Source organism: Notechis scutatus, chromosome Z, assembly GCF_049901735.1.
Source record: "Notechis scutatus isolate UNSWTSFEM ecotype Mainland chromosome Z, rNotScu1.2, whole genome shotgun sequence".
Classification (NCBI taxonomy): domain Eukaryota; kingdom Metazoa; phylum Chordata; class Lepidosauria; order Squamata; family Elapidae; genus Notechis; species Notechis scutatus.
In genome coordinates this window covers 81,053,427-81,079,074 of record NC_142025.1, presented here as the reverse complement: position 1 = coordinate 81,079,074, position 25,648 = coordinate 81,053,427, and the positions used below count along the sequence as shown (strand labels likewise).

The 25,648-nt window shown below is 35.7% G+C and overlaps 1 protein-coding gene across 9 annotated transcripts in view; it reads left to right on the top strand.

The window, feature by feature from the left end:
• EPHA5 (EPH receptor A5) overlaps window positions 1–24,873 on the top strand; it is a 195,331-nt gene extending 170,458 nt beyond the window's left edge. For 4 of the 9 annotated variants that reach the window (XM_087947072.1, XM_087947071.1, XM_087947073.1 and 1 more), the window contains 4 exons: window positions 751–900; window positions 8,565–8,758; window positions 12,848–13,003; window positions 22,447–24,873. In XM_087947072.1, the coding sequence (XP_087803198.1) occupies window positions 751–900; window positions 8,565–8,758; window positions 12,848–13,003; window positions 22,447–22,552 (606 nt within the window). In that variant the 3' untranslated portion in view covers window positions 22,553–24,873. Of the gene's footprint in view, window positions 1–750; window positions 901–8,564; window positions 8,759–12,847; window positions 13,004–14,553; window positions 16,672–22,446 lie in introns of those variants that run through there. The other 5 variants (XM_087947069.1, XM_087947065.1, XM_026678276.2 and 2 more) reach the window with 3 other exon arrangements.
• The last annotated feature ends 775 nt before the right edge of the window (window positions 24,874–25,648 follow it).

Here is a 25,648-nt window from a genome sequence, read left to right as displayed (position 1 = left end):
GTATTCTATTCCATACTCTAAATAAATTTCTCTTTTGATGCACAAACAAATTAACTGCTCTCTATGAAGGAGACTGATTAAGGTCTAATGCTCCTTTATATATCAGGGTAAAAAATTCCACTTGGAATAGCAACAACAGGGAGATGTCCATGTACTGTATCTGATACCATCTCATCAATGAATTTCAGTAAATAAATTCCCAGCCATGACTCTATTTTATGCTCTTACTGAGAACAGCCATTTGTTTAATGTTTTCCTATTTTTATCATATGTCCTATTAAACAATAGTTGAATTATGTGCCAATATTTATTTCTAAGAGCGACCGTATACAGAAATAGTGTATGCTCTTGGGCTTGGACTTTAACATATCCTTTTTTCCTTACAAATTGAATTCAGAATTTGGGTATCATGATGGATTTTGTTTATGGGCTCACGGTACAGCTTTAATATGAGGTATTTTGTGTGTATTTTTAAATATATAGGGAACAGCTGGCTTAAAACTGTGTTAACCCAATTATATCTTGTTATACAAATTAAATTCAAATCGGCCTTTAGTACTAACAATTAATGTATCTAAAGGTATGTAAAGGATGTAACAATGTAGAAGGAGATCTTCCAAACATTAGAAAATGCTTGCCTACTCATTTTCAATAGAAAATCCTTGACACATCAAGAAAACTTAATTGAGATAATTGATATGTGTACGTGTTGTTGTTGTTTTTTTGTGTGTGTGTGTGTATTATTTCTAGGGAGGGAAAATCCCAATCCGATGGACAGCTCCTGAAGCTATAGCCTTCCGCAAATTTACCTCTGCCAGTGATGTCTGGAGCTATGGGATTGTGATGTGGGAAGTAGTGTCCTATGGAGAGAGACCCTACTGGGAGATGACCAATCAAGATGTAAATATTTCCTTTTTCTTCTCGATATGAAAATATGTTAGTCATCAAATCAGGATGTTATATATATGAATTATTTTCTGTTTTTTTTTACTTTAAAGGCCTAAATGTACAGTTACAGGTAATGTCCAAAAAATTCCATTATGAAACTAGTATGGAATGTTCAAATGAGTGAAAGAGAAGTAAGATTAATGGATAACAAGATAAGGTTCTTGTATGGTGGCTGATCTTGTGCTTTGCTTCAATTTAAAATTGAATGGTGAACATGAGATTAACCTACTATGAGCCCCTGGGCTATCAAACAAAATGTGACCAAAACTGACTTAGAGTATCAGCTTGTCAGAATCAAATTATAATGCAGGTAGACAAGCATTATGTAGTATAGAACATGAAACATTTCCCAGTCCAAATCTGGTCTGGCATCACTATTTGAATCCATAGGAATCCAAAAAAATGCCTGTGATGCATTGCTGATATCTCCCTGTAGAAAAACAAAGATCTGTTCCCAACACTCTGAGAAGACATGGATAGCTGATTCTACTATTTAATATTTCTAATACTTTCCTAGAATGGTGCTCTTTTGGGAATAATTGTGATGTTGAAATTGGAAAAGTTCTTGCAGTCTTGCTGCTGCTGTTGTTAACTACCAGACAACTTCAAAATCTTGCTGCTGGATAAGGGGTCATTCAGAGACCATTTCATTCAGATACTTATCAAATCTGACATGGAGTTTGTAACGTTTTTGAGCAGCTTTTATTTATACAACATTTTATTTTTCCTGGGAATAATAACTCTGGAAACAGAATGTTTATTTGTTTGTTTGTTTTCAAGTCTGAATCATTTGTATTTAGAATTGAGGAATCATCAGACTCTGACTGTCTTTGTCTGGTTGGTTTTTGACAGTACATTTACTTCAGTTGTAATGTCTTGAAGTCCATGGAAATAGACCATGGGGAAGTGTTTACTTATCTATATCTCTATAGGGATTTACTTTTTAATTAACTAGATTGCAGGGGTGGGATTCAAATTTTTTAATAACAGTTCTGTGAATTTGGCTTAGTTGGTGGGTGTGGTTTAGTTGGTGGGTTTGGCTTGGTGGTCATGTGACTGGGTGGGCATGGCTTGGTGGTCATGTGACTGGGTGGGCATGGCCAACTTGACATCACTTCTTTGCCTAATGACTGTTTTAAGTATAAAAAAGATATACCAAAACAAAAGGTAATTTATTATTTCATGCCTTTAATGCTTAAATAAGAATTAAAAAGGTACACAAAACTAGATTTTACAAAAACACTAAGAACAACCAGTGGCTTCCATTGTAAATGAGCTAAAATACTTGTCATTGAAATAATTGCATATTATTCCTGCCTGCACTACTTTCTACATTAACAACTCTATTATTTCTCAGTGTCTGAATGCCAAACTGTTGTGGCACATTATAGAGAGAGCTGTATAAATGATCACCCTTTTTTTTACTCCTTTTCCTCTATTCCCAGACAATCATATAGAATTATAAAATCACAGGGTTGGAAGAAATCCTCAGAGAATCCCAGACAAATAGCTGTCCAAGTTGATTCCAAAAAGTAGGCTATTCTTCTATTTAATAGGTCTGACAGTCTTTATCTCAGATTTGAATCTCTCTCTATAAAGCATCTATCCATGGTTTTTCTCCTATCCTTGGGCACTATGGAGAATAAATCAGCACCCTGTGACAACCCTATAAGAATTGGAAGCCTGGTATCATATCTCCCCTTAACATTTTCCTCTTTAAGATAAAAATGCCCATCTTTTATCTATTCTTCATAAGATTTAGCTTCAAGCTAAATCATTCATTTATCTTTGCACTCTTTCTAGTTCCTCAAAAACAAAGTATTCCAGTTGCAATGCAATCAAATCAATGTAGCATAGATCAGAACTATCAATAATAGATCTAGTTCTTGTCTTCTGGTTTGAGCTTCTTCGCGGACAGATTGAAACCGCAATCGTGTGCGGTTTCGATCCGTGCTCGCCACTGGAGCGCTCCGAGCTGGCTGGCTTCGGGGCTAAGCCACCCCGTAGAGGTGGTGAAGAAGGGGGAGACTGCCAGCAGGGTTGAGGAGAGCTGCATCTCTCCTCCTCAGCTGGCCATTACTCCCTTTCCTGAAGATGGTTGCAGCAGTGGTCAGAAATGGCCACCTCAAAGAAGAACTCGACTGGAAAAGAATGGGCAGGAGGAAGATAAGAAGAGAAAGTCTTGGTTAACAGGGTTAAACTGCAAAAGCAATAATTAAGGTACCCTGGAATTTATACTACAAAAAAAAAGTAATATTCCCAAAGAAGACTTTGAAGCAGTGAAGGAGAGAGAAGGGAAAGGATTTGGGTTTTTTTCTCTCTCTCCCTTTCCCTATATTGACAGCTAAGAGATTTAAGCAAGAAATTGGGGGGGGGGGAAATCCACTTTGACATTAATAGGCATTGAAGCTGAAAATAAAATGTCAATGGGATAATAAAGATTTCTGGATACTTAAAAGCTTTTAAAAGCAGGAAAGGAGAGAAAAAGAATAAAAGGGCAGGATCTGGAAAAAAGTGAGGAGACTGCCTGGAATTAAAAGGAATCTACAGTAAAACTTTAACAAGATTTCTAAAAGATACATTTTAACTGAAACTTGGCAACAAAATAGTAGAACCCCAGGAAGAGAAAGTGGAAAAAAAGAAGCAAAAAGAAACAGCTTGGGAGTATTTGGACTACTTGGTGATCTCTGGATTTTTGGTTATTGCATTTGAATGACTAAAATCAATCGGGTGATTGTTTACAAGTTTTTAAAATGGCACCACTTTTAGAAGAATTGAAGATGGAACTTAAAAAGTACAAAGAAGATGCACAAGAAGGAAGAAGTTCTTTTGGCTTCGTATTTCAATTTTTAGAAATGGAGATTTGGAACTATGAGAAACAACAAGAAACACCTGCAGAACAAGAAGATTGGGACAAAGAAGAAGCCATCTTTAATGAACAAGTAATTTTATGTGGGGAAGAAAAAGCAAAGGGGGGGAAAGAGAATGAAAAGTTTAAGATTTAAAAAAACAACCAAAGAAAAGAAAAATAGTTTGAAAAACAAGTATAATATTGGAAAGCAACAGAAAAGGGGAATACAGAAGAGAGAAATAGAAGTAGAGAGACAAGGGGGTAAAAAGGGGAGGGAGAAGAAGAGAGGGAAGAAGGAAAGGAAAAGAAGTTACAAAGGACAGAAACAAGATATAGAGAAACAGGGCCTATTTAGAGATAATGGGTAAAAACTTAATTGCAAAAGGGATTCTGTAAAGGTACATAAGACTGTATTGTATTATATTGTTATATTAGAAATAGAAATAACTTTAGAAAATTTGAAAGAATGTATGATTAAAATGATGGATAAAATAATTATTGTAACCCAGTGAAATGTTTGTTAATAAATGAATGAAATAAAATGAATGAGAGAATTGAATTAGGAAAGGATGGGAACATTTTAATTATTTAATGTTTTATAAAATACAAGCGAAGAGGAATAGGGGAAAAATTAATTATGGAAAGCTTATAATTGTTCCCAAAGAAGTATGATATTTAATTGAAAAGTAATGTTAAAGAAGTTAAGATTTTAATGAACATTAATATTAATGATAGAACTGAGTTGAAATGGAATGAGTGTTTTAATTATATATATTTATAATCTTTTTTTAAAGAATATAGTGTGTATTTTAAGAATGTACCAAGCAGAATTCGAATGGAAGTTATGTATTATATTGAATGTTATAACTTTAAGGTATATATTGAAGCTTAAATAAGAGTTAAATGGAAAAAACTAAAAGATATAAAGGTGTCATACTCCAGTTAGTAACTACAGGAGAAAATTTGTTTAATGAGAAAAGATAATATGAAATTGAAACAGGACAGACAAAAAGTATAAATATAATGATTTGAATTGAGATGAGATAATCAAAATAAATTTGAGAAAATTAAATGAGGGGAAAAGCTATGTAGAAAATGTAAAACAGCAATAAGATATGGAACAGAACATAAAAATGAGCATGAAATTGAATTTGTGTCTGTACAAAGAAGTGTAACCCGGGACCATGCTACTTTCAAAAAAGATGTTTTATTTGTATTATGGGTTTTTTTGTGAAAACTCAAATAAATTTTACAAAAAACAAAACAAAACAATAGATCTAGTTCTTTTGGCAGCCATAGCATGCTGCTGATTCATACCTGATCAGGACCAGGACATCCAAATCTTTCTCACAAGTACTACTTCTAAGTTAGGTGCCACTTTTCTTGTAATTGTGCATCTGATTCTTTTTACATATGTGCAGAATCGTATATGGTCATCTCTACCAACATCCTTTGGAACCTCGGGATACCCTGTCTTCTAGAGTATTTACAATCCCCCCAATTTTATGTCATCTGAAAATTTGAGAAGAATGCCTTTTTTATAACCCTTCTCTAAATCATTTATAAAAATATTAATTTCTCCATGTGTGTGTATATGCTTTCAGAATATTTTTCCATATTCTAGCATTTTATTTTCCTTTTCCTTTCTCTAAATAAATATGTCTCATCCTATATTTACATTTACTTCAATTTATTCAATCAGAATAGAGCTGGAAGGGATCTTGGAGATCTTCTAGTCCAACCCCCTGCTCAAGCAGGAGACCCTATACCATTTCAGATAGGTGTTTGTCCAGTTTTTTTTCTTTAAAAACCCTCCATGATGAAGCACTTACAACTTTTGAAAGTAAGCTATTCCTTTGGTTAGTTGTCCTTATTGTTAGGAAGTTTCTCCTTAATTCCAAGTTCCTTTTCTCCTTGAATAATTTCCATCCATTGTTTCTTGTCTTGCCCTCTAGTCCTTTGAAAATAAGTTGACCCCCTCTTCTTTGTGATAGCCCCTCAAATACTGAAATACAGCTATCATATAACTCCTAGCCCTTCTTTCTGTATACTGACCATGCCCAATTCCTGCAACCATTCTTCATATCTTTTTGACTCCAAGCCTTTAATCATCTTAATTGCTTTTCTTCACATTTTTTTCAAAATCTCAACCCTTTTTTTTTTGTAATGTGGTGACCAAAACTGAATGTAGTATATTCCAGGTGTAATCTTACTAAGGATTTATAAAAAGGGTACTATGTGATTTTGATTCTATGCCTCTGTTTATACCGTGTTTCCCTGAAAATAAGATGAGGTCTTATTTTCTTTTGAACCCCCAAATAAGTGTTTGGCCTTATTTGGGGGGAGGTCTTATTATTTTTGAGGTGCAGGAGACAGTGAGTGTGATCACCTCATGGCTGCTCGGCCCCTTAACCTCGGCCTGTGGCCCACGGATCACCTGATCTAGTGAGGGCTGGAAGTTCTCTCCGGGCAGCTGGAAATGTTTCTGGCACACTCTTACTTGCTCTAGCCCTATTGACCTGGGACTGGGGGAAGGTGGACTGGTGCTGGAGCTCTGAACAGTGGTCAGTGCAGGCTCTGTCTGCGCAGCCATGAAGTGGGATCGGGATGGCTGATCCTTGCCTACAGCATTGCCAGCCAGGATCAGGTCAGAGCCTGGCCAAGATCAGCAGGCCAGATTCAGTAAGCTGGACACACTGCTGCCACCCGGAAGGAGGAGAACATGAGAAATGGGCTCTTTTGCAGTGCCTTCTCTCCCTCTGCTGATTTTGGCCGCTTAGGGAGGGAGAGAGGGAGAATGAGAGGGGGAGAGAGAGAGAGATGAATAAGCGACCGAGTATATACCTGTCAGTTGGCTTCCAGCACCAGAGAGGACGGAGAAAGAAAGTAGCCAGACTGCTACTGCCTTTCATTGGGGTGTGTGGAGCGAGACAGAAGTCCTCTTGCCATCTCTTCTCACCCCCCCAATGGGTATGGCAGGGCTTCCTGCACCTCGCTTAGCCACCCACCCCTTTATCGAGGGGAGTGGCAGGTGGGTATGGGTGAGGAGAGAGAGAAAGGGTATTCCCAACTCCCAGTTTCTTCCCAGTAGCTCTGTCCCTGCCCTTCAACGTCGGCCGTTAAAAATGAGGATTTTCTGGACAGAAAAGTTTGCCCTATCCACCACCACCCAGGTGCTCTCACTTCCTTAAAGGCTTCCTTTGCTTACTGGTACTTGATTTCCAGCTCTGTCACATTTCTTGCCATTGTGTGCAGGGAAATAAGTTTGTGGGACTACTGTAAAAAAAGTTCAATCAATTATTCCAACTTCTCACAAGAAGTTTTTTTTTACAGTAGTCCCACAAACTTGTTTCTCTGCACACAATGGCATTCCTCCACCCAACTTCTCCCCACCTGCCATCCCTCAGTAAAGGGGACAGGTGGCTAAGCGAGGGGCAGGAAGCCCTGCCATGCCCAGCGAGGGGGGAGAAGAGACGGCAAGAGGAGCCCCGTTTTGCTCCATGCGCCCCAATGAAAGGTAACAGCAGCCTGGCTGCTTCCCTTCCCTGCCCTTTCTGGTGCTAGAAGCCAACTGACAGGCACACACTCAGTCATTCAATCATCCTTCTCTCCTCCCCCTTACTTGCCATCCAGGCACCTGCCAACTATGTGGAACACCCTCACAGCGGCCACTTCACAACCCAAGCCACCTTCTCTTAATGGCTCCCGCAAAAAGAGAGGTAGACCCAGCGATGCACCTTGTTCCTCCCCCTCGTTACCTACTGATAATGGTGTGATGGTCACAGCAGGCCATTATACCATCCATGAAACAGCTGCTTTGGCAGTGCCACTCAGGCCACTGCCTCCAGCAAGCATGGCCACTTTTGCAGCTGCAAAAGCGACAGGAGGTCCAATGATGGGCCCCGTGTATTGCTGGCCCTCCTCATTGCTTTCCAGGCAGACAGCCTGAGGTGAGGAGGCAAGGCAAGGAGGTCCAGTGACGGGCCCCATGTATTGCTGGGCCTCTTCATTGCTTGCCAGGCAGACAGATGAGGTGAGGAGGCAAGGCTGGAGCGGGGGGAAGGGATGGCGGAATATGCCCCACATGCACCTGCCATCCATGCGGAACACCCTTGTGGTAGGCCCAGCGACACATCTCGCACACCCCTTCTTACCTATTGGTAATGGTACAATGGTTGCAGCAGGCCATCCCACCATCTACAAAAGAGCTGCTTCATTGGTGCTGCTCAGGCCGCCACCTCCAGCAAGCATGGCTGCTTTTGCAGCTGCAAAAGTGGCAGGAGGTCCAGCGACATGCCCCACGTGTTGCTGGGCCTCCTCGTTGCTTGGAGTGCAGATAGCACAAAGTGAGGAGATGAGGCACCCTTACCTATGTCATGTTTATGACAGATATAACCTGGGGCCTTGTGATCCCTTTTTGCAACCTCCTGACAGGCAAAGCCAACGGGAAATCCAGACTGACTTAACATACATGTTGTAGCTTAACAACTGCAGTGATTCCCTTGACAACTAGCAGAAAAGGTTGTAAAATTGCAAATCCCAATCCACCCACCCAGGGCACCCACAGTGCCAAATCCCATAGATAGAATTTTCCAAATATATAGCTTTTCATACCATCATTTGTGTAGACTTAATGTTATTAGCAGGTTCATGGTCTGAATGTTTTAACAATAGAAATCTCTTGTGTTCCATTTTCAGGGGAATTTTGATTACAATAATTTTTATTAAAGAAGAACATTCAGGAATTTGATTGATTTTTCCTTAGGTGATTAAGGCTGTTGAAGAAGGTTATCGTTTGCCAAGTCCCATGGACTGCCCAGCTGCTCTCTATCAGCTAATGTTAGATTGCTGGCAGAAGGACCGAAATAGCAGGCCCAAATTTGATGAAATAGTCTGCATACTGGAAAAGCTCATTCGGAATCCCAGTAGCCTGAAAACATTAGTGAACACATCAAGCAGGTATAAAATCAAATTCATGCCATATTATCTTTCTATAATTGATGCTAGGTCTCTCTGGTTTGATGAAATATCTCAATTTTTATTATTGTCAAAATACAAATTAATTTTCTGATTTGTAAAGAGGTGGTAAACAAGTAGCTACCCTTAATTGTTTCATGTTTTGCTGGTCTGAAACAGAAATGGAGAATCCAGAAAACATGAACTAATTGTAGGCTTCCAGAACCTCAAGGCAAATTTCAACAGCATTTTTCTGTCTTGAAAATGAAATGAAAGTTAAACTAAACTGATAAATATTTCACTGCTTTTAATATGTGTATTTTACTTTTTGAAAACAAATTTATTTAAAAGAATCAATTGTCTATGGGGATTCTCAGTCATACATATCATGGTTGTCCCAAAGGTCTTTTCCAAGAGGCAACTGGATTTTCTGGTTTTTTTTTTTCTTCTTTCAAAGGAAAAACAAAAAGTCCAGTTGTCTCTTGGAAAAGCACCTTTGAGACAAAATAATCCATTGTTTTTACTTTTGCAGAATGTGGCATAATATACAAAGCTAGTCAATCTTGAGGAATTAATACTTCTTTTTTATTTTTCAAATTAAAAAAAAGTTTATTTAAGAATCATACATTTAAAACATTAAAAAAACAAACGAGCATATAAACAGATATATATACATATATACATTTTGCAGCAAAAGTTGAGCAATGGTTACACATTTTTTAACATTTTTTACCAATGACGTGATCTGCCTTGTTACAATACCTTCTTCGTTCTTTCAATGTTTTAGTTTCACAAAAGGCTATATGATTAAACGCATGTCTTCAATAACTTTATAACTTATCCAGTTGTCAAATATTGCCTTTTCTTTAATCATTCATACCAGCAATTCCATGTTTTATAGTTATCACTATCTTGGTTATTTTTTAGTAGGATAGTTAGGCTATCCATCTCTGCGCACTCGTGAATTTTTTTTGATGACCATCTCCTCTGAAAGGATGGTAGACAGTTTCCAATTTTGTGCATAACTTATTCTAGCTGCTGTTATAATGTGTAAAATTAAATATTGGTGGTTTTTTTTCCATTTTTGAATCTATCATAACCAGTAAGAAAGTTTCGGGTTCAAGTTTTACTTCTTGTTTAGTTATATTTAAAATCAAATTTTTGATATTTTTCCAAAACTTTTGCGCAAATGGACAGGTCCACCACATATAGAAATATGTTCCCTGGACGCAGTTACATTTCCAGCAGTTTGGGGGGAGGTTTGGGAACATCTTAGCCAGTCTCACGGATGGCAAGTGCCAACGATACACCATTTTATAGAGGTTCTCTTTATACAGGATGACATAGTTAATTTGTAGTTTGTTTTCGAAATATGTTCCCACTTGTCTAATTCAGTACTGTGGCCCACATTTTTTGCCCAAATTATCATACACTCCTTGACTGTTTCTTCTTTTAGTTTATAATCCAATAGATATTTATATATTTTACTAATCATCTTCCTTTCCTCTCCTTGCCAAATTTTATCTAATTCTTGGTAGGTCATGTTAAAGCCAAATTGTTCTTTATCTTTTTTGTAATGGGATTGTATCTGCGTGTAGGGCCACCATGGTATCTCTTTTCCTAAAATTTGTATTTGATTCCTAGCCTTTAACTCTCCATTTTGATGTAATAAAGCTTTATATCTTACAATATTATCAAAATCTAAAACATTTGGATGTGTAACTGCCTCCATTGTGGATAACCACAGTGGGACTGTTGAGGTAATTCCCCGTTAGGAGAATGAGCACATACAGGGAGATGTAGTGAGAGTAGTGAAGAATAACACACACAGAGCACACAGATACATTGTACAGTAAATGTAGGTTTTTACTTCCGATAAACGTTAAAGCAAAGTCCAAAAACAAGCAGTCCAAGTCATTCACAGGTAAAGCAGTCAGTTTTCAGTTCAGGGATAATCCAAATATCAAAGTCGAGTATCAAAAACAGTTTAGTAACAGACTTATATCAATGATCAGTAACAGTCATTAGGAGGAACGGCAACTCTTTCCAACAGAAGGAATAGAGACTCACACTGAGACTAAACAACCCAGGTTTCTGGCTCCATCTTATGGCCATTTGCGGAACCACACCCAATTACAGTTTTACCATTCTCTTAAAGATATAGTATTAAAACGTCTATCCTAGTTTATATATTTCCAACCCAAATAACTGGTGACTGTTAGGTGACTTACATTCCTAACAGGGACCTTGCAGTAATGTACTTTTTTTAATCTTTTCCCAAATATTTAGTAGCACATTCCTTATATAATGCAGGAATTAATACTTTTGTTATAGTGAGGAACAGAGCTTACAGCAAGTTTCAGAATTCACATTCTAGATATAATTATACTCTTAGTAATAATTATAATCAAACTATAAGTTAAAATATGTATGCATAACTAATTGGTTGGATGAACAACAACCAATTGATTAGACAGCTAATCTAAATCAATATTCTAATGCAATATGCAGATTGTACCAAGGATTGAATCTCTGATTGCAGTAACTTCAGCCAACATGTTCAGTAATGGAGGAATATACAAGCTGTAGTTCACCAAAATGAGAGGGCTACAGTTTCACTGTCCTTGGTTTATATATTGTTGTATTTAAAATGAGAATGCATTTAATAACTTTATAATGCTATGTTTAAAGAACAGAAAAATAAATAATTTCAAAACATAATTGAAATATTTGAAAACTAAGCTGTTAACTTGAATTTTTGAAAATCCAATCCTTATGATTTATTTGAAAAAATATTTTTATTGTAATTAAATTTTGACAATAATAGCAAAAATAATGTTGTGGGCAAATCTGCCATACCTGCTTTTAAGCTTTAAAAAAAATAAAGACCAAATATTTTTTAAAGTGTGGGATATATGTTACATATATTCTCTTTGTTATTTCCTTTCTTTCTTTCTGCCGCTCTTCCTTTTCTATATTTTCCTACTCAAAACATTACAGATGCCAATCTGGCTGTATCATCTAATAATTGTCCTCCAATTAATTTTATCACTTGAATATTGCAATTTACTATAAGTTCTTTAGAAAACTGACAACTCTGGCCAGAAATTCAAAGTGATGATATTATTTAAAGAAATGGGATTAGAAATTCGTAACAATTTATGTCAGTATCAGCATCTACTGTGTCCATTAAATAGAATGTATTGTATAATGAAGATGTGCTACATTTCTCTTGATGGATGATGAATTATTTTATCTTGTTTATTTATTACATTCATAAGCTTTCTAAATTTTAAGAACTCTAGTAGAAGATTATAAGAACAATGGCAGTAGACTCAGTGTAATAGCATCTGCTTTTGAACTTTGAAAAGAAACACACAAAATATAAAAACCAGAAAGCTCCTTATATAAGTTATGTATGAAAGGCTTTCTACCTGTTTAGTAGATCCTCACTGTCACTTTGCAAAGTTTTTGATAGGCCAAATTGAGAAGATTGTGAGTCAATCACACCAATCACTCTTAATGTTGTCTTTATATTAGCCAGTTATGAAAATCGCCTGCTAATGTTGTAATATCACCATATTATAATTTAAATGGGTTAATTCTTTTGAGAAAAAAATATCACACCCCAAAAAACAAAATAAATCAAAGATACTAAATCATAAAAATGTCCCAAGCCTGGAGTTGATGTTTGTCATTATTTAAAGGGTCCTTTTTTGTTTTGTAGGTTTTTGTAGCAGAGTATTTTAGTCTGGGTTGCCTATTACTTAATATTTCTTGCTATTTTTATGATCTAGCCTTTTTTTAGAAAAGCAGCCAATACTTTTAATAAATAAGATTTTTAAAATGTGGGTTTAAAAATCGAGGGGGTGGGGGCGGAGAAGGAAATGATGCCTTTTAAAAATGACCTGTAGAATATTTATATAACTGTCTGTGAAGTAAAGCTTTGATATAGTTAGGAACAAAAACTAATATTGGGCACTTCCAAGGTTACTAGACAATTCTGTTTGCTGGTCTTTCTCCATGTACAATAATCTTACATCCATTTTTTTTTAAAGATTGTGTTAATGTACACCTTGGTTTTTCTTTTAGAATTTCAAATTTATTAGGGGAACACAGCCCACTTGGAAATGGTGTCTACAGATCTGTAGGTGAATGGCTGGAAGCCATCAAAATGGGACGGTACACAGAGATTTTCATGGAAAATGGATACAGTTCCATGGATGCTGTGGCTCAGGTGACACTGGAGTGAGTAGAATTCCTGATCATTTCCACTGGTATAAGGGAGAGCACTTTGGGTTGGAAGTCAGTTAAGAGTGAAGGTAGAAAACAACTGGAAGCATTTAAGATTTTTTTTTAATTACAATCTGATTCTAGGGAAACTCATTTATATCCTATATAAATGATAGCATATCAGAGATAACGTTGATTTGTAGGTATCACAGTTGTTGAAAAGATATCATTAGCAACTTTGCACTAATAATTGGCCACCTCCAGGGTTACTAGACAACTCTATGACTTTGGTCATTTCAACAGCATGCCAATTTTGGCATAAGGTGTGTCCTGCTTTTCATATAATAAAGGTACTTTCATCCTAACTGTATATGGTGTAAGGATTTACCAGGAAAAAAAATATCTTGACTGCAAACATCTCAGAAAACATTCAGAGGAATAATCCTACTTCACTGTTATCCAGGATATGGCACCAGGTTCCTGTGCAGAAAATCTAATAATTTTGGAGCAGATCTAATCACTATTATTTTCTCTAGGTTTACTACACTGCTCAGTAGAGTTATTGTGACTCTTTCACTCAACGTTATCATATTTTCTAATCTTAATTTTTTTCCAAGTGATTTTCTTTTAACATTTTGAAAAATTGTATATGTATGTATGTGTGTGTGTACATATATATATTTATATTCAAATATATTTTTCAAATTTATTGCATTTTTGTAACATACACATTTTTGTATATTTTTAACCTACATTATAACAGATGGAGAGATTTCAGCATATATAAGTTTCAGTCTATGTCTTGATTTAGGAAATTCAGACTACATAAATTCAGATTAAAATGTAAGCAAAATGAATATTTTCTCTGTCTTTGTGCAGTGATATGAGGCAAGCTTCTGTTAAGAGGGGATATATTTCTCCTTTACAAGGACACAGAAATATAGAGAGTTCTCTGCAAGTGAACAGGCTTTCACTTATCTCTGCCTAACTCTGAGACTTGACACATTCCAGACTTAATAAGTAAAGCCTCCTTTCCTCTTGTGATCTCTATGAAATCAGAAAAGGGTCCAATAGAAAAATCTGTGCAGTGAACATCGCTGAGAGAAGAGTTCAAAAATCAGAAAAACATTCCTGACTTTAATTTGAGAGTGGCAGTATCAGAAGGATCACATTTTTGCCCTGCTTCAAACTGATAAGACCTCGATTAAAATGCAGGGAGGTCAGAGGTCTTGACTGATGCATGGCAAGATATGGAATCCTTTCTCTTAAAGGCAACTTTGCCAAAATGACAATGTGGTGTGGGAAAAGGAACTCACTGTTGGTTGGTTTTGTTGGTTTTTACAAAAATAAATTGTGAACATGTTCCTTTCCCCCACCTCCCTACAATTATAATGAAATTTAATAAATTCCTTCATTTCCTCTGGCTTCTCTGGCTTCCAAACTAAAGCAAAATGCTTGTCAATGTCATCTATGTTAGGTTGCTTTTTAAAAATGATTTGCATTGTATTGTTGGTCTGCACACACAACCCTTTTAAGCACAACATTCTCTCTTCTTACTGCTCAAGGATGCAAATTAATCCTGGCTCTACGGGAGATCTTCAACAATCTGCTGTTCAGTTAAAACTATATGGTTTGCTTTATTTATTTGTTTGTTTGATTTAACATCAGAGGACTTCTTCTCAGCAGCAGAGTGACAATTAGGACACAAAACATCTCCCATATTTTAAACTGTGGAATATGATGAATGTGTCATAGCTCCCTGGCTGTGCTTGAATACTTCATCTTCCCTGAACCTGCATCAGCTTTCTCAATATTTTCCATTTGTTTCTAGAGTCTATTTTATTGGATAATCTCAGATCCAGTTCTGACTTTATGTCTAATAACAGTAGTCAATTTTAACAATGAAAATACAGTATTGGTAGGGCTTATAAAGCATCAAACATAGAAACAGAATCTACTTTTAGAAAATGTCTTGACTATGAAAAGAAAATAAGAAAAATGGGTTGGATTTTCAGAATTCCTGCAGTGGTGTCATAAATTTGGATTTCCCTGATATTGTCTTGTCTGTTGTATATGTGTATCCACATAAGAATTTAAGTCAGGTATGTCCTGTATTTTTACAAGTATTTTTCTGTTTCAATCTCATGAAATATAAAGGATTGGCTATTTGCACTTATGTTAAATAATATTGACATTAGTTTGTGCCTTATTAATTCTTATACTAATTCTTAATTTATTTAGCATCTATTATAATTTTGATTGTGGATGTCATCTTTTCCCTTCGATTATATAAAATATTATTTTTAAAACATCATGCCCCAAAAATATTTTCATTTTTTTTACTTGTAATATTGTACAAACAAACACAAATACACAATATTAATCAAATTTTAAAGGGATTTTGGCTTTAAAAAAATGATTTATAAGTAGAAGTGTTTAAAACTAGGTGGAATATAGTATCCCTTAACTGAGTTAAACATATAAAATAACATTCTCTGCTGTTTTTAATGAAGTTTTCATCCTCAGGTTTTAATGCTTTATTTAAAATTTAATCTAGTTGATTTCAGGTTCCGTGTGAGTGTGTGTATATACACACACATACACATATGTATATATACACACATACATTATGATTGTAAAGGAGCTCATATTAGTGGAATTTTCTATGAGATCAGAGTCAAAATCATGCAGAAAAGGTAACTGTTAAAATGAATATTTAACAAAAGATATCATTAAGCTGTAGATTATGTGTTATAGAGGCTGAAGATTTATTTCTTCCACATTCTGCTTTTCTCCAACCCAGTGCCTTTGAAATTGTGTCTACAAATCCCAGAATTTTGAGACCTTTAGTATTCTGTGTGCAGGCCCTAGGATCTTTAGAAAGGAGTTTTGATGTACTGAATCAAACTATAATTTCAGAATTCTTGGTGAAAGCCAAGAATGTTACATTTGTATTGTATAAATGTGCTCTAATAGAAATTAGATTGTTGATATTATTAAAGCTGAAAATTAAGATAAGATTTGGACTTGACTAGGCTGAATAATTATAGAATGAAAATTCCAGATTTCTCTTTCTCCATATTTGTATCACCTGTTTCTGTAGGCTCACCATAAATATCCCAGAATTTACTGAGAAACATTTTCTCTTTGTTTGTTTTCTACACTAGTTATATAATAAAACAAATATTGTATGGAAACTATTCATAGATAAAATATTAAGATTGCATCATTCTGCTAATCCATCTCAAATTCTTCCGTCCATAAAGCCATAAGAATGAAAGGGATTTCTTATGCTACCTTACATTAAAGTTCTGGCTCTGACAAACTCCTAAATGAGAAAGAGTGCTCAGATGATCCTTCTTCAGACTGTCCTAAAGGTTCACATTTTAATGTTCCTGTCTTAAGTTCCCTGAAAATGGAGTATAAACATTTCACAGAAAGGGGCTGCTTGGAATCTTCTTTTCGATCTGGTTTTATAGTCACCAAAGTTACCCTCTTCCATTTGAAATGTTATGGGCTCTTCTGTCTCAGCAGCCTGCTGCGTATATAAACCAGGCCCCACTTTAGGTTAAGCTTCTTGGAAGACAAAGTCAAAGCTGACCTCTTCTTGCTCAATATAGTGGATTTTGTGCAAAAAAAAAAAAAAAGGTGTATATTTCTGTCAATTGATTCCTACGTAAGAATAGGATTGGACCCTTCCTACTCTATGATTCTATAAAATCTGGAAAGATTTGAAAGCAATGTCTTCCTCCTGTCACCCATTTTGGAGGCTATTTCATTGTACAAGAATTTTTATCTCGTCAGATTGAATAGCATTTGCATCTATCCGGCATCTTACATTAAGCCCATCATCGGTCTCCTTTAAAAACAAACCATCAAAACATTCCTAGGTGATTTGTTATTACCAACTGTATCTTTAATTTGTTCCATCTGTTATTCCCATCATAAATAATGTCACTTTCAGAATTCATCAGCTATCATTTGTGTACTTCAGTTTTAAAAATATGCTTTAATTTTTATTGCTGGGAAAATCCATGAAGTCCTCTTAAGGCATTAAAATATAAGATAAAATAAATACTTTCTGAATCACAGTTTATATCTTGTAAGTAAATTGGCTATGAGAATTTATTTGAAGCCTGACTGGATTATTTGATGTAGACAAAACATTCAACTAGTTGATTAATAAAGTTCCTATATAATTGTATTTTTCGATCCATATGTGTATGGTGTAAAACATATTTTCCTGTATAGTTACTGAAAGACCAAAACAAAATTACTTTCAATCAATTGCTAAGTCAATCTTTATTGTAAATGTAAATTTGCAAACAAACCTCTCCAACGATTGCAACAAAATAAAATATTTACAATAAAATTCAATAAAACTCAATCTTATTAATAAATGAGTAATTGTTTCATTTCATATAATTATAACATCTTCTAGATTAGTCAGTTTCCATGAAGAAACCAGTAGGGTTATATAGCTCTACTTGTCATAGAATCATAGAGTTGGAAAGGTACATTAGGCCAATAGGCCATTAACTCTAAATCCTTGGTCACAATGAAGATCCAATTTTAAAAACCCAGAAAAAAATTAACTTTCAAATGGCTGATTAACCTCTATTTGAAATCATCATGTTAAACTGAACCTCTTATTGAATTTCTCAAATATTTTTAGAACAAAAGAAATTGTGACCATTTACTCTGAATGTTGTTAAAGATAAATGTTTAGTAGCAGCTTCAAAAAAAAAAGCATGGGGCCCTTAAATGTTTCAAATGAAAACAGCTGAAATCCTGATAATATGTTTAGATGGAAAATATGCATCTTTATACTAAACCAAAAGTAATTTTCAATTTTCCAGAAAACAAGAGATTGTGGTTAACTATTTAGAAGAAGAAAGAAACATGGAGAATGTCTGGATTTAAATGTGTTGTAACATACTTACCAGGGTTGAGTATTCATATTGTTCCAGAGCTGGGACTTGGGGAGATCAGATAAAAATCAAAACTCAGAACTTGAAAATAGATTTCACCATTCAACATTGTTTAAAATTCATTATTTGGTTTTGCTGGTTTCCCAGGACTTTTATTTTGAAATTTGAGCCCGGGCAAGAAGGAGGTTACATAGAAAAATAGTCTGATTATTAGAAATAAGGATATCAGTCTTTGTGAAGGCATTCTGTTTGCCATTCTGTTTGCCATGAACTAAACAGGTGAGTGAGAAAAATAGTGCCTCTGTACCAAGATTTTTAAGATTGTATGGTAGTTTGAGTGGCAAACTCTAACTCTGAATAGCAAACTTAATATTCCTTCAAAGGAATACATTATAATGAGTTTTTTGGAGTTGTTTTAAATTACCCTCAAACAATCTGAAAATCTTGGCTTTCTTTCAGTTACTATTCATAAGCCTGCCAGCTAGCAAGGTCTTTTTCAAAGGCACAAGTGATGCCTTTTGAATGTAATTTTTTTAATGGGTCCCATAGCAGTTGCCCCAAGTCCTGTGCTCTGTTCCAGATCCTTCTTCCATGACCTGACAACCAGTATGTTCCAATATTATTGTTGCCATGTAGTTCTAATTCTAGCGAGAGGTGGATCCTGTTTTCTACCTGTGCTTCCATCTGGATTATCAGACTGTTCTCACAGAAAAAAGAGCAACTATTTCTAACTTTATGGACTTTGAGTGCCAGAACAACCTTCAAGAATAGCTAAGTAATGAAACTGGCCTCTTAAATTGCAAAGTTGACTGGACTTTAATGGCTAACAACAAAAGGTGGACTTCATCACATCTCCCTTTTGAAAGATATATACTGAATCTCAGGATACCTTGTTGCTTTTCATCCAGTGGACAGTTATGAACATTTATAAATATGTGTGGGTGTTGTGTTGTGTTATATTGTAATTGTTATATTTTTCTTTTAAAATAAATGTTTGTTTTTAATAAAAACAAAGTCCCTTTATGGAAAAAAAAATATCAGGAATTCACCCGCTCTTGCTTTTTATTCCTTATTCTTCATCTGGTGACATGTATATATTTGAAAATCAATTGTCATACCATGCTTCTTTTGGAAAGAATAAACAACAAGAGCAGATGAATGTTTTATGTCCTCCAACAAGAACTGAAAACTTAATTTACTAAATATACTCTGTGAGCATTCCTGAACATATCAAAATGCTATCCTTTCAGGTACAAGATCTCCACACTTTTCAAATCTGCATGAAGTGCAGATTATAAATTGTGAAAATAAACATTTTTAAGTATGTACAGTTTTGCAGTCACACTGACTACTTTTTAAAAGTGTAATAATGATGTGAAGCAACATCAGTTTACTTTACCGTTTTTTTTATATCAGGGCTTGATCATAATTTCAACAGTATGACAATACAATACAATAATTTTTCTTGGGGAAAGATGTAGAATCTGCACTTTTTGAGCCTAACTCAAATAAAATATGGTTCTGTAGTGGTAACTCAAACAGAATATGCTTCGGTAAAGACAATTAGCAGCTCTGGTAAATGGGGCAGGGTATTCATTGATTTATTTGGGATTATACCGGTATTACTTTTCATGTTATTCAAGTGTGTATAATATTAATATTAAATATGTTCAAAACCTATTTCTACTATAAATTAAGTATTTCTTAGGCAATCTTTCTGATATAACCCAACACTACACTAGTATGTCAATAAATGATAACATTCAGAAAAAGAAGGAAAAAGCTGGATTAAGAATACATATATACACATGTTTTCCACTCCAATATCTCCCTTTTAATTCTGCTCAGATGTTCATATTCTGTTTAGCTAGTCCTGTGGTTTGTCAGATAACTAAAAATACTACTGGGAAATTTTTAGCTAGCCCTGAGGATACTACCAAGGTTGGTTGTTATGAAGAAGCAACATATGTGGATGTATGTTTGTGACAGTGTGTACACATCTAGATACATGCATATACACAAACACATATGTGTATCTAAATAGCTACATTCAACCAGAGTAGAGATTGCAAATGAATAATAGATGGACAGATTATTTTCTTCATTCTGTAGAAGGCAAGTGTTGTTTTCAGATGTATACCAAGCATACATACATACATGCAATTATAAATAAAATAGTAACTTTTACAATAACCAGCTGAAAAGAAAATTATCTAAAGAAACAACACAATGGTACTGATTTTCCACTACAAATAGTTCTATTGCTATTATAGTTTCTATATAGTCATTATATATGCAATTCATACTTTCCTTATAAAACTCTCAGAAGAATAAATGAAGAATTCCAGGAAATACTGTTTGTCTTTTTTCAGTCAATATCAGCCCATGCATGTAATTGGCAGGGGTATGATCTTTGGTTTTCCCTAAAATCTGCCCTATAACAATAAGACCACTGTTGAGTCTAAATTATATGGGTTAAATAATTGGCAGGGACCAAACCAAAACCTGACACACACAAAATTCTCATGCTTCCTCAGATGCTTGAATTTCCAATATTTCCTTTATCTTGAAATGCTACCCTGTCTTGCTTTTTTTACTAGATTATATTTTTATGTTCCTCCTAACTTAGGCAAATGTAGATTTCAAAGGAGCAGGTGAATTTAATCTGAATGAAATAAGCAATCCAACTCCCCAAAGCAAAGGAAAAGAAAATAGGAATACCTATGCCCGCCTTGTTCTTCTTATACAGGTAGTCCTCAAGTTACAAATGTAATGGAGTGAATCATGTAAAATGAACTTGAAAACTTCCTGCTTTCACCTCACATTTACTAATTGTATGTGTGGGTTGTTAAGTGCACAAGGTATCTCAGGGTAGGGAAAGTCAGAGGGGGCTAATGTGTCTGACCACCCAAGGTCTCCCCCAATCTACTGAGAGAACCCATGCTCTTCTTCCCACCCCTTTGGGTCCCAAGCTGCTTGGGCCTTTTCTCCTCATCCAGTCACCAACCACTAACTTACTTCTGGCACCATATTTCAGAGCCCCTTCCTGTGCAGGTTTGGGTGCCAGTGCCCTTGTCCAGCCAGGCAGAGAATCATTGGGCTGGTCTCCTCTTCCCTGCTGAACTCCAACCTCTCTCACAAGTGGGCGCTGCCCTGCCCTGCCCCACCACTTGCTGGAGTTATAAACCTGCCTGAATTTCATAAATTGCACCACTGCGGAGCTGGAGAGCTTGGTGCACCACTGCCCTGCTCCCCTCGTTTGCCCAAAGCACTCCTTTAAAATGGCAACAAATATACTTTCCAGCTCCATGGCATTTCTCTCCACAGCTCAAGACACTCTTCTTTCGCTGGAGAAATGGAAAAGCTGGGTTCCAAATGGCAGAAACCAAAAATAGTTTGTGGGGCTAAAAGCAAAATCAACTTTTCAACTTCGCAAGATTTTACTTTTTTCTCACGAGAAGTTGGAAGGTCTCACCTTTTTTTTTTTTTTAAGCTGCACAAACTTTTTTGGTTTCCCTGCACGTTTTCCAGCTTTTCCATTTCTCCAGTGAAAGAAGCTATGGAGAGAAATACCACAGAGCTGGGAAGCAGATTTGTTTGCAATTTTTAAGTGCTTTTGACAAATGAGGAGAACAAGGGGTGGCACGCCAAGCTCTCCAACTCCATTGTGGTGCAATTTGTGAAATTGGAACGGATGCAGCAGGGCATCACTTGTGAGAGAGGTTGGGACTCAAAAGGGAAGCAGAGACACCGTCCCAGGGCTTCTCTGTCTAGCTGGACAAAGGGCTGGCAGAAGGCAAGCCTGGCCAGAGCGGGGCTCTCAGGCGTGGCAAAAAAGATGTTGCAACATATCTGCAGTTGTTTGTTAGTGCGAACAACCACTGTGATGCTGCAAAATACATAACTTTAGGACCTGGTCATAAGTACTTTTCATGGGGATGTCATAACTTTGAACAGTTGCTAAGTGGACTATCATAACTCGAGGATTACCTGTAGGAAGGACCACTGTTCTATTCTCTGAGGAAGGGTAGCACCAGAAACTACACTAAAATGGGCTGAGATGTCCCATTTCATCCTACTTTTCTACAGAGTGAAAAAAACAAAAAGACATGGCAATCAAAAGCTAAAACTTTTACTGGACTGTTTATATCTGTCTGCGTGACTGAAAATTTCTCAACAGCAAAAATAATTTCATCTGATTTTGCGGGGTGGGATGAGGACAAATGGTTTAATAGAAAAATAATTTACTCTCACTTTTCCATACTCACTCATTTTTTCTCACATTTCTTGAGTTCAAGAAAAGCTTTCCCATTTGATATCTCCAAAATAGCAAGAAATCCTGGCATCCTCCAATAGTTAAAGGAAAAAAAGACAGGTTTCAAAATAATGCTTTTAATTTTATGAACTGCTTTAAGTGATATAATTTGAAAACATGGATATTCAAAACAGACACATATGGGTTGATCAAGTACAGCCAACATTCCAATGTATCAGCCTTTAGAATCAACATGTGCTTTCTTCATACAGGGATTTGAGGCATCTTGGAATCACACTTGTTGGGCACCAGAAGAAGATAATGAACAGCCTTCAAGAAATGAAGGTCCAGCTGGTAAATGGGATGGTGCCACTGTAACTTTAAAAAAAAAGACTATCACTTTTTTAAAGTGATCAACCTTGCACATTTAAAATTTAAACCTGACATTTGTTTAACAATGACACAAAAAAGCTGTGGTTTTTATAGTGCAACAGAGGAACATTGGCCTCAGTCATATAATTTATAATAAGTGTTATATTCTATTTCTCCGTGGCTTCATTTTGAAGTGATAAGAGAGTTCTTATTTTATATATTTTTTAAAATGCTGCTGCTCTACAGCAATTAAGCCCTAGATATTACTACATGCACATTCCTTGATGAACATTCAGGTGTGTGTATATTTTGTCTTTAATTTCTTTTTGTTGATGTGAGATCAGCCCATCTTTAATACAATATCTGCAGATACAATTGCTTATACATGGAACACTGTATTTTTCATATTAATTAGTTGTGTTTTAATGCTGTTTTATTACAACAAATATATATTTGACATTTGCAGAATATTAAATACTGACTTCAGGACTCAGCTTCCTGAGGAATCTAGCCATTTCCTCATTGGTCACTTCTAGCATCACATAGCTTTCATTAATGCGATCGATCCAGTGGTTCAGTGATTCCAATGAGTGACCTCCGGATGACATGGACGGCATATAAATCCAATAAATAAATAAAATGATGGATACATCTAGAAGGCAATATAAGTTATTATTGGGAAAGTAACCCATGTTTCTTGAGGGAGAAGAACTAAATATTTGTTGTGCTTGAAAATGTTTGAACAATTTCTAGTGAGAGAGACAGCTTAAAAGCCAGAAGTAGCTCTATAAAATTTCTAGATCTAGGAAACTGTTGGTGGACAAAAGACTTAGTTTTTCTGTCCTTCAAATCAACATTGTGCACAATTACTGAAACGGGCAACTTTTCAGTACAAATTGCTTGGCACAAATTTTTAAGCATAAAATTAATACTGTACAGTTTTTGTAGCTCCAGGAAATTTTTATTCTTTGCATTTTAATTATTTTAACCAAATGCCACAGATCTTTCTTAACATATTGTATTCAAAATTTACCTTACACCACTTACTTTTAAAATATTCAATAATTTTGTAATGGCCATAATCAATTGTGAAGCATTGGTTCCTTTTCCTCTGGATTCAGTTTTGCGTTCAGTAATTTATAAATGCATTTGATCAATTTGCATGAATTGACTACTAAAAGATAAATATACCACAGATAGTTAAATATATATGATTTGCCTTTATAAGGCAAACATGTTCTACTGTTTTGGTCAGTAAATTAATTGGTGTGATGGTCAACCTTGCAAGTGTTCCAGTGACAAACATTGTTCCAGATCTGATTCACTGACTAAATGCAGTGCTGAAAAGAAGGTTTGAGGATGATACTGCCCTGAGAGGTACCCAAACATGTAATCTCTCACATTAGGTTCCCATTTTAACGACAGAGTCAAAGGATGGAGTTATATCAGGCATCATTTTACATTTCAAATCCTAGGTCATGTAATCGGAGTATCATTGTAATCAGTGACGATAACTGCAAACTGAATGCATGTGTAACTAGAATATATGTAATCAACATATTAATTGAAAAATAAGTTCTCAGTCTGATTGTACCAATTTTAATTCAGAATAATCAGATATTGTCCGAGGTTTTTTTTAAGAAGGGGGAAAAAGAATGTTTAAAATATGAGTACAAATCCTTTTTTATGATGCCATATTCATGGCAAACGGCTTCCATGGTAGTGTTTCCTAAAAGCCCCTACCTTATCCCCTCTGCTTTTTCCAATTTACTGGAAGAAAACAGGAAGGCACAAGTTAAGAATGTGTGGTGAAATAATATTTCAAAACTGATCCTGACCTTTTGTTTGAACTAGAAGCTAAAAGGAAAGAAAGCTTGAGCCAAAACTTGCTTCTTCATTATTTCAAACATTATCACATCTCTTAAAAGAAATAGAGAAATTAAGAGCAATTATGAATTTTTGAAATAAGTGTCTTGAGGATAGTAGGAAAATGTCTTCCTTTCCAAATCTATGTCAAGATGAAGGAATAGGGGTCAAGATGGGGGACATTGTTTTAAAGAATTGCCAATTGCTGTTCAAAGAGATATATAGGTGAGAGGTACATAGATGGTCACAACCTGAAAGGGAGGAACCCTAATAGCAAATGAAATGCCTGTGGGAAGAAGATTACCTTTTCTTTCCTGTAGCTGCCAGCACTTGCCAAGCTCATTTAAAAACATGGGAACATAATTGGGGGAGATAACGTGTGTGGGCTGCTTTTATGACAACTTTATAACCAACCTCTTTAACACATTCTTTGGCTCAGTATTTGTAAACAACAATGGATCATGCCCAGTATTTCCTAGTTGAACCACAGACAACTACAATGATCTAATACATATTGATTTTACAGAAGACAATGTTGAAAAAGCACTACGCAATCTAATCTCTATCCATTGGATGGGATCGAATATGTGCCTACTTTTTTAAAAAGCTACCCACTGCCATAGCCGAACCTCTAAGCATAATCTTTGAAAAATCCTTCAGGACCAGCTCCTTACCAAACCTATGGTCACTAGCCACGGTCATCCCCACCTTCAAAAAGGGAGACCCCAGCCTAGTTGAAAATTACAGACCAATCTCTTTATGCTGCGTCACCTGTAAAGTCATGGAATCAATTATTAACCAATCCATTATCCTCCACTTAGAGACAAACAACCTACTCTCTAACAAACAATTTGGTTTCAGAAAAAAACTATCCTGAAATCTGCAACTCTTACGCTGCAAAAACATATGGACTACACAACCCGTTCAGGGCAAAGCAATAGACTCAATTTACATAGACTTCTGTAAAGCCTTTGATTCAGTGGTACACGACAAACTACTCCTAAAACTAAAATCTTATGGTATCTCTGGATACCTGCATAACTGGATAGAAGCATTCCTGTCAAACAGGCAACAAATGGTCAAAATTGGGAGCGTCCTATCAAATTCTGTACCTGTCAACAGTGGTGTCCCCCAAGGCAGTGTTCTAGGACCAACTCTCTTCATACTCTACATAAATTACCTCTGTGATCAAATTAAGAGCAACTATGTTCTCTTTGCCGATGATGTAAAGCTATT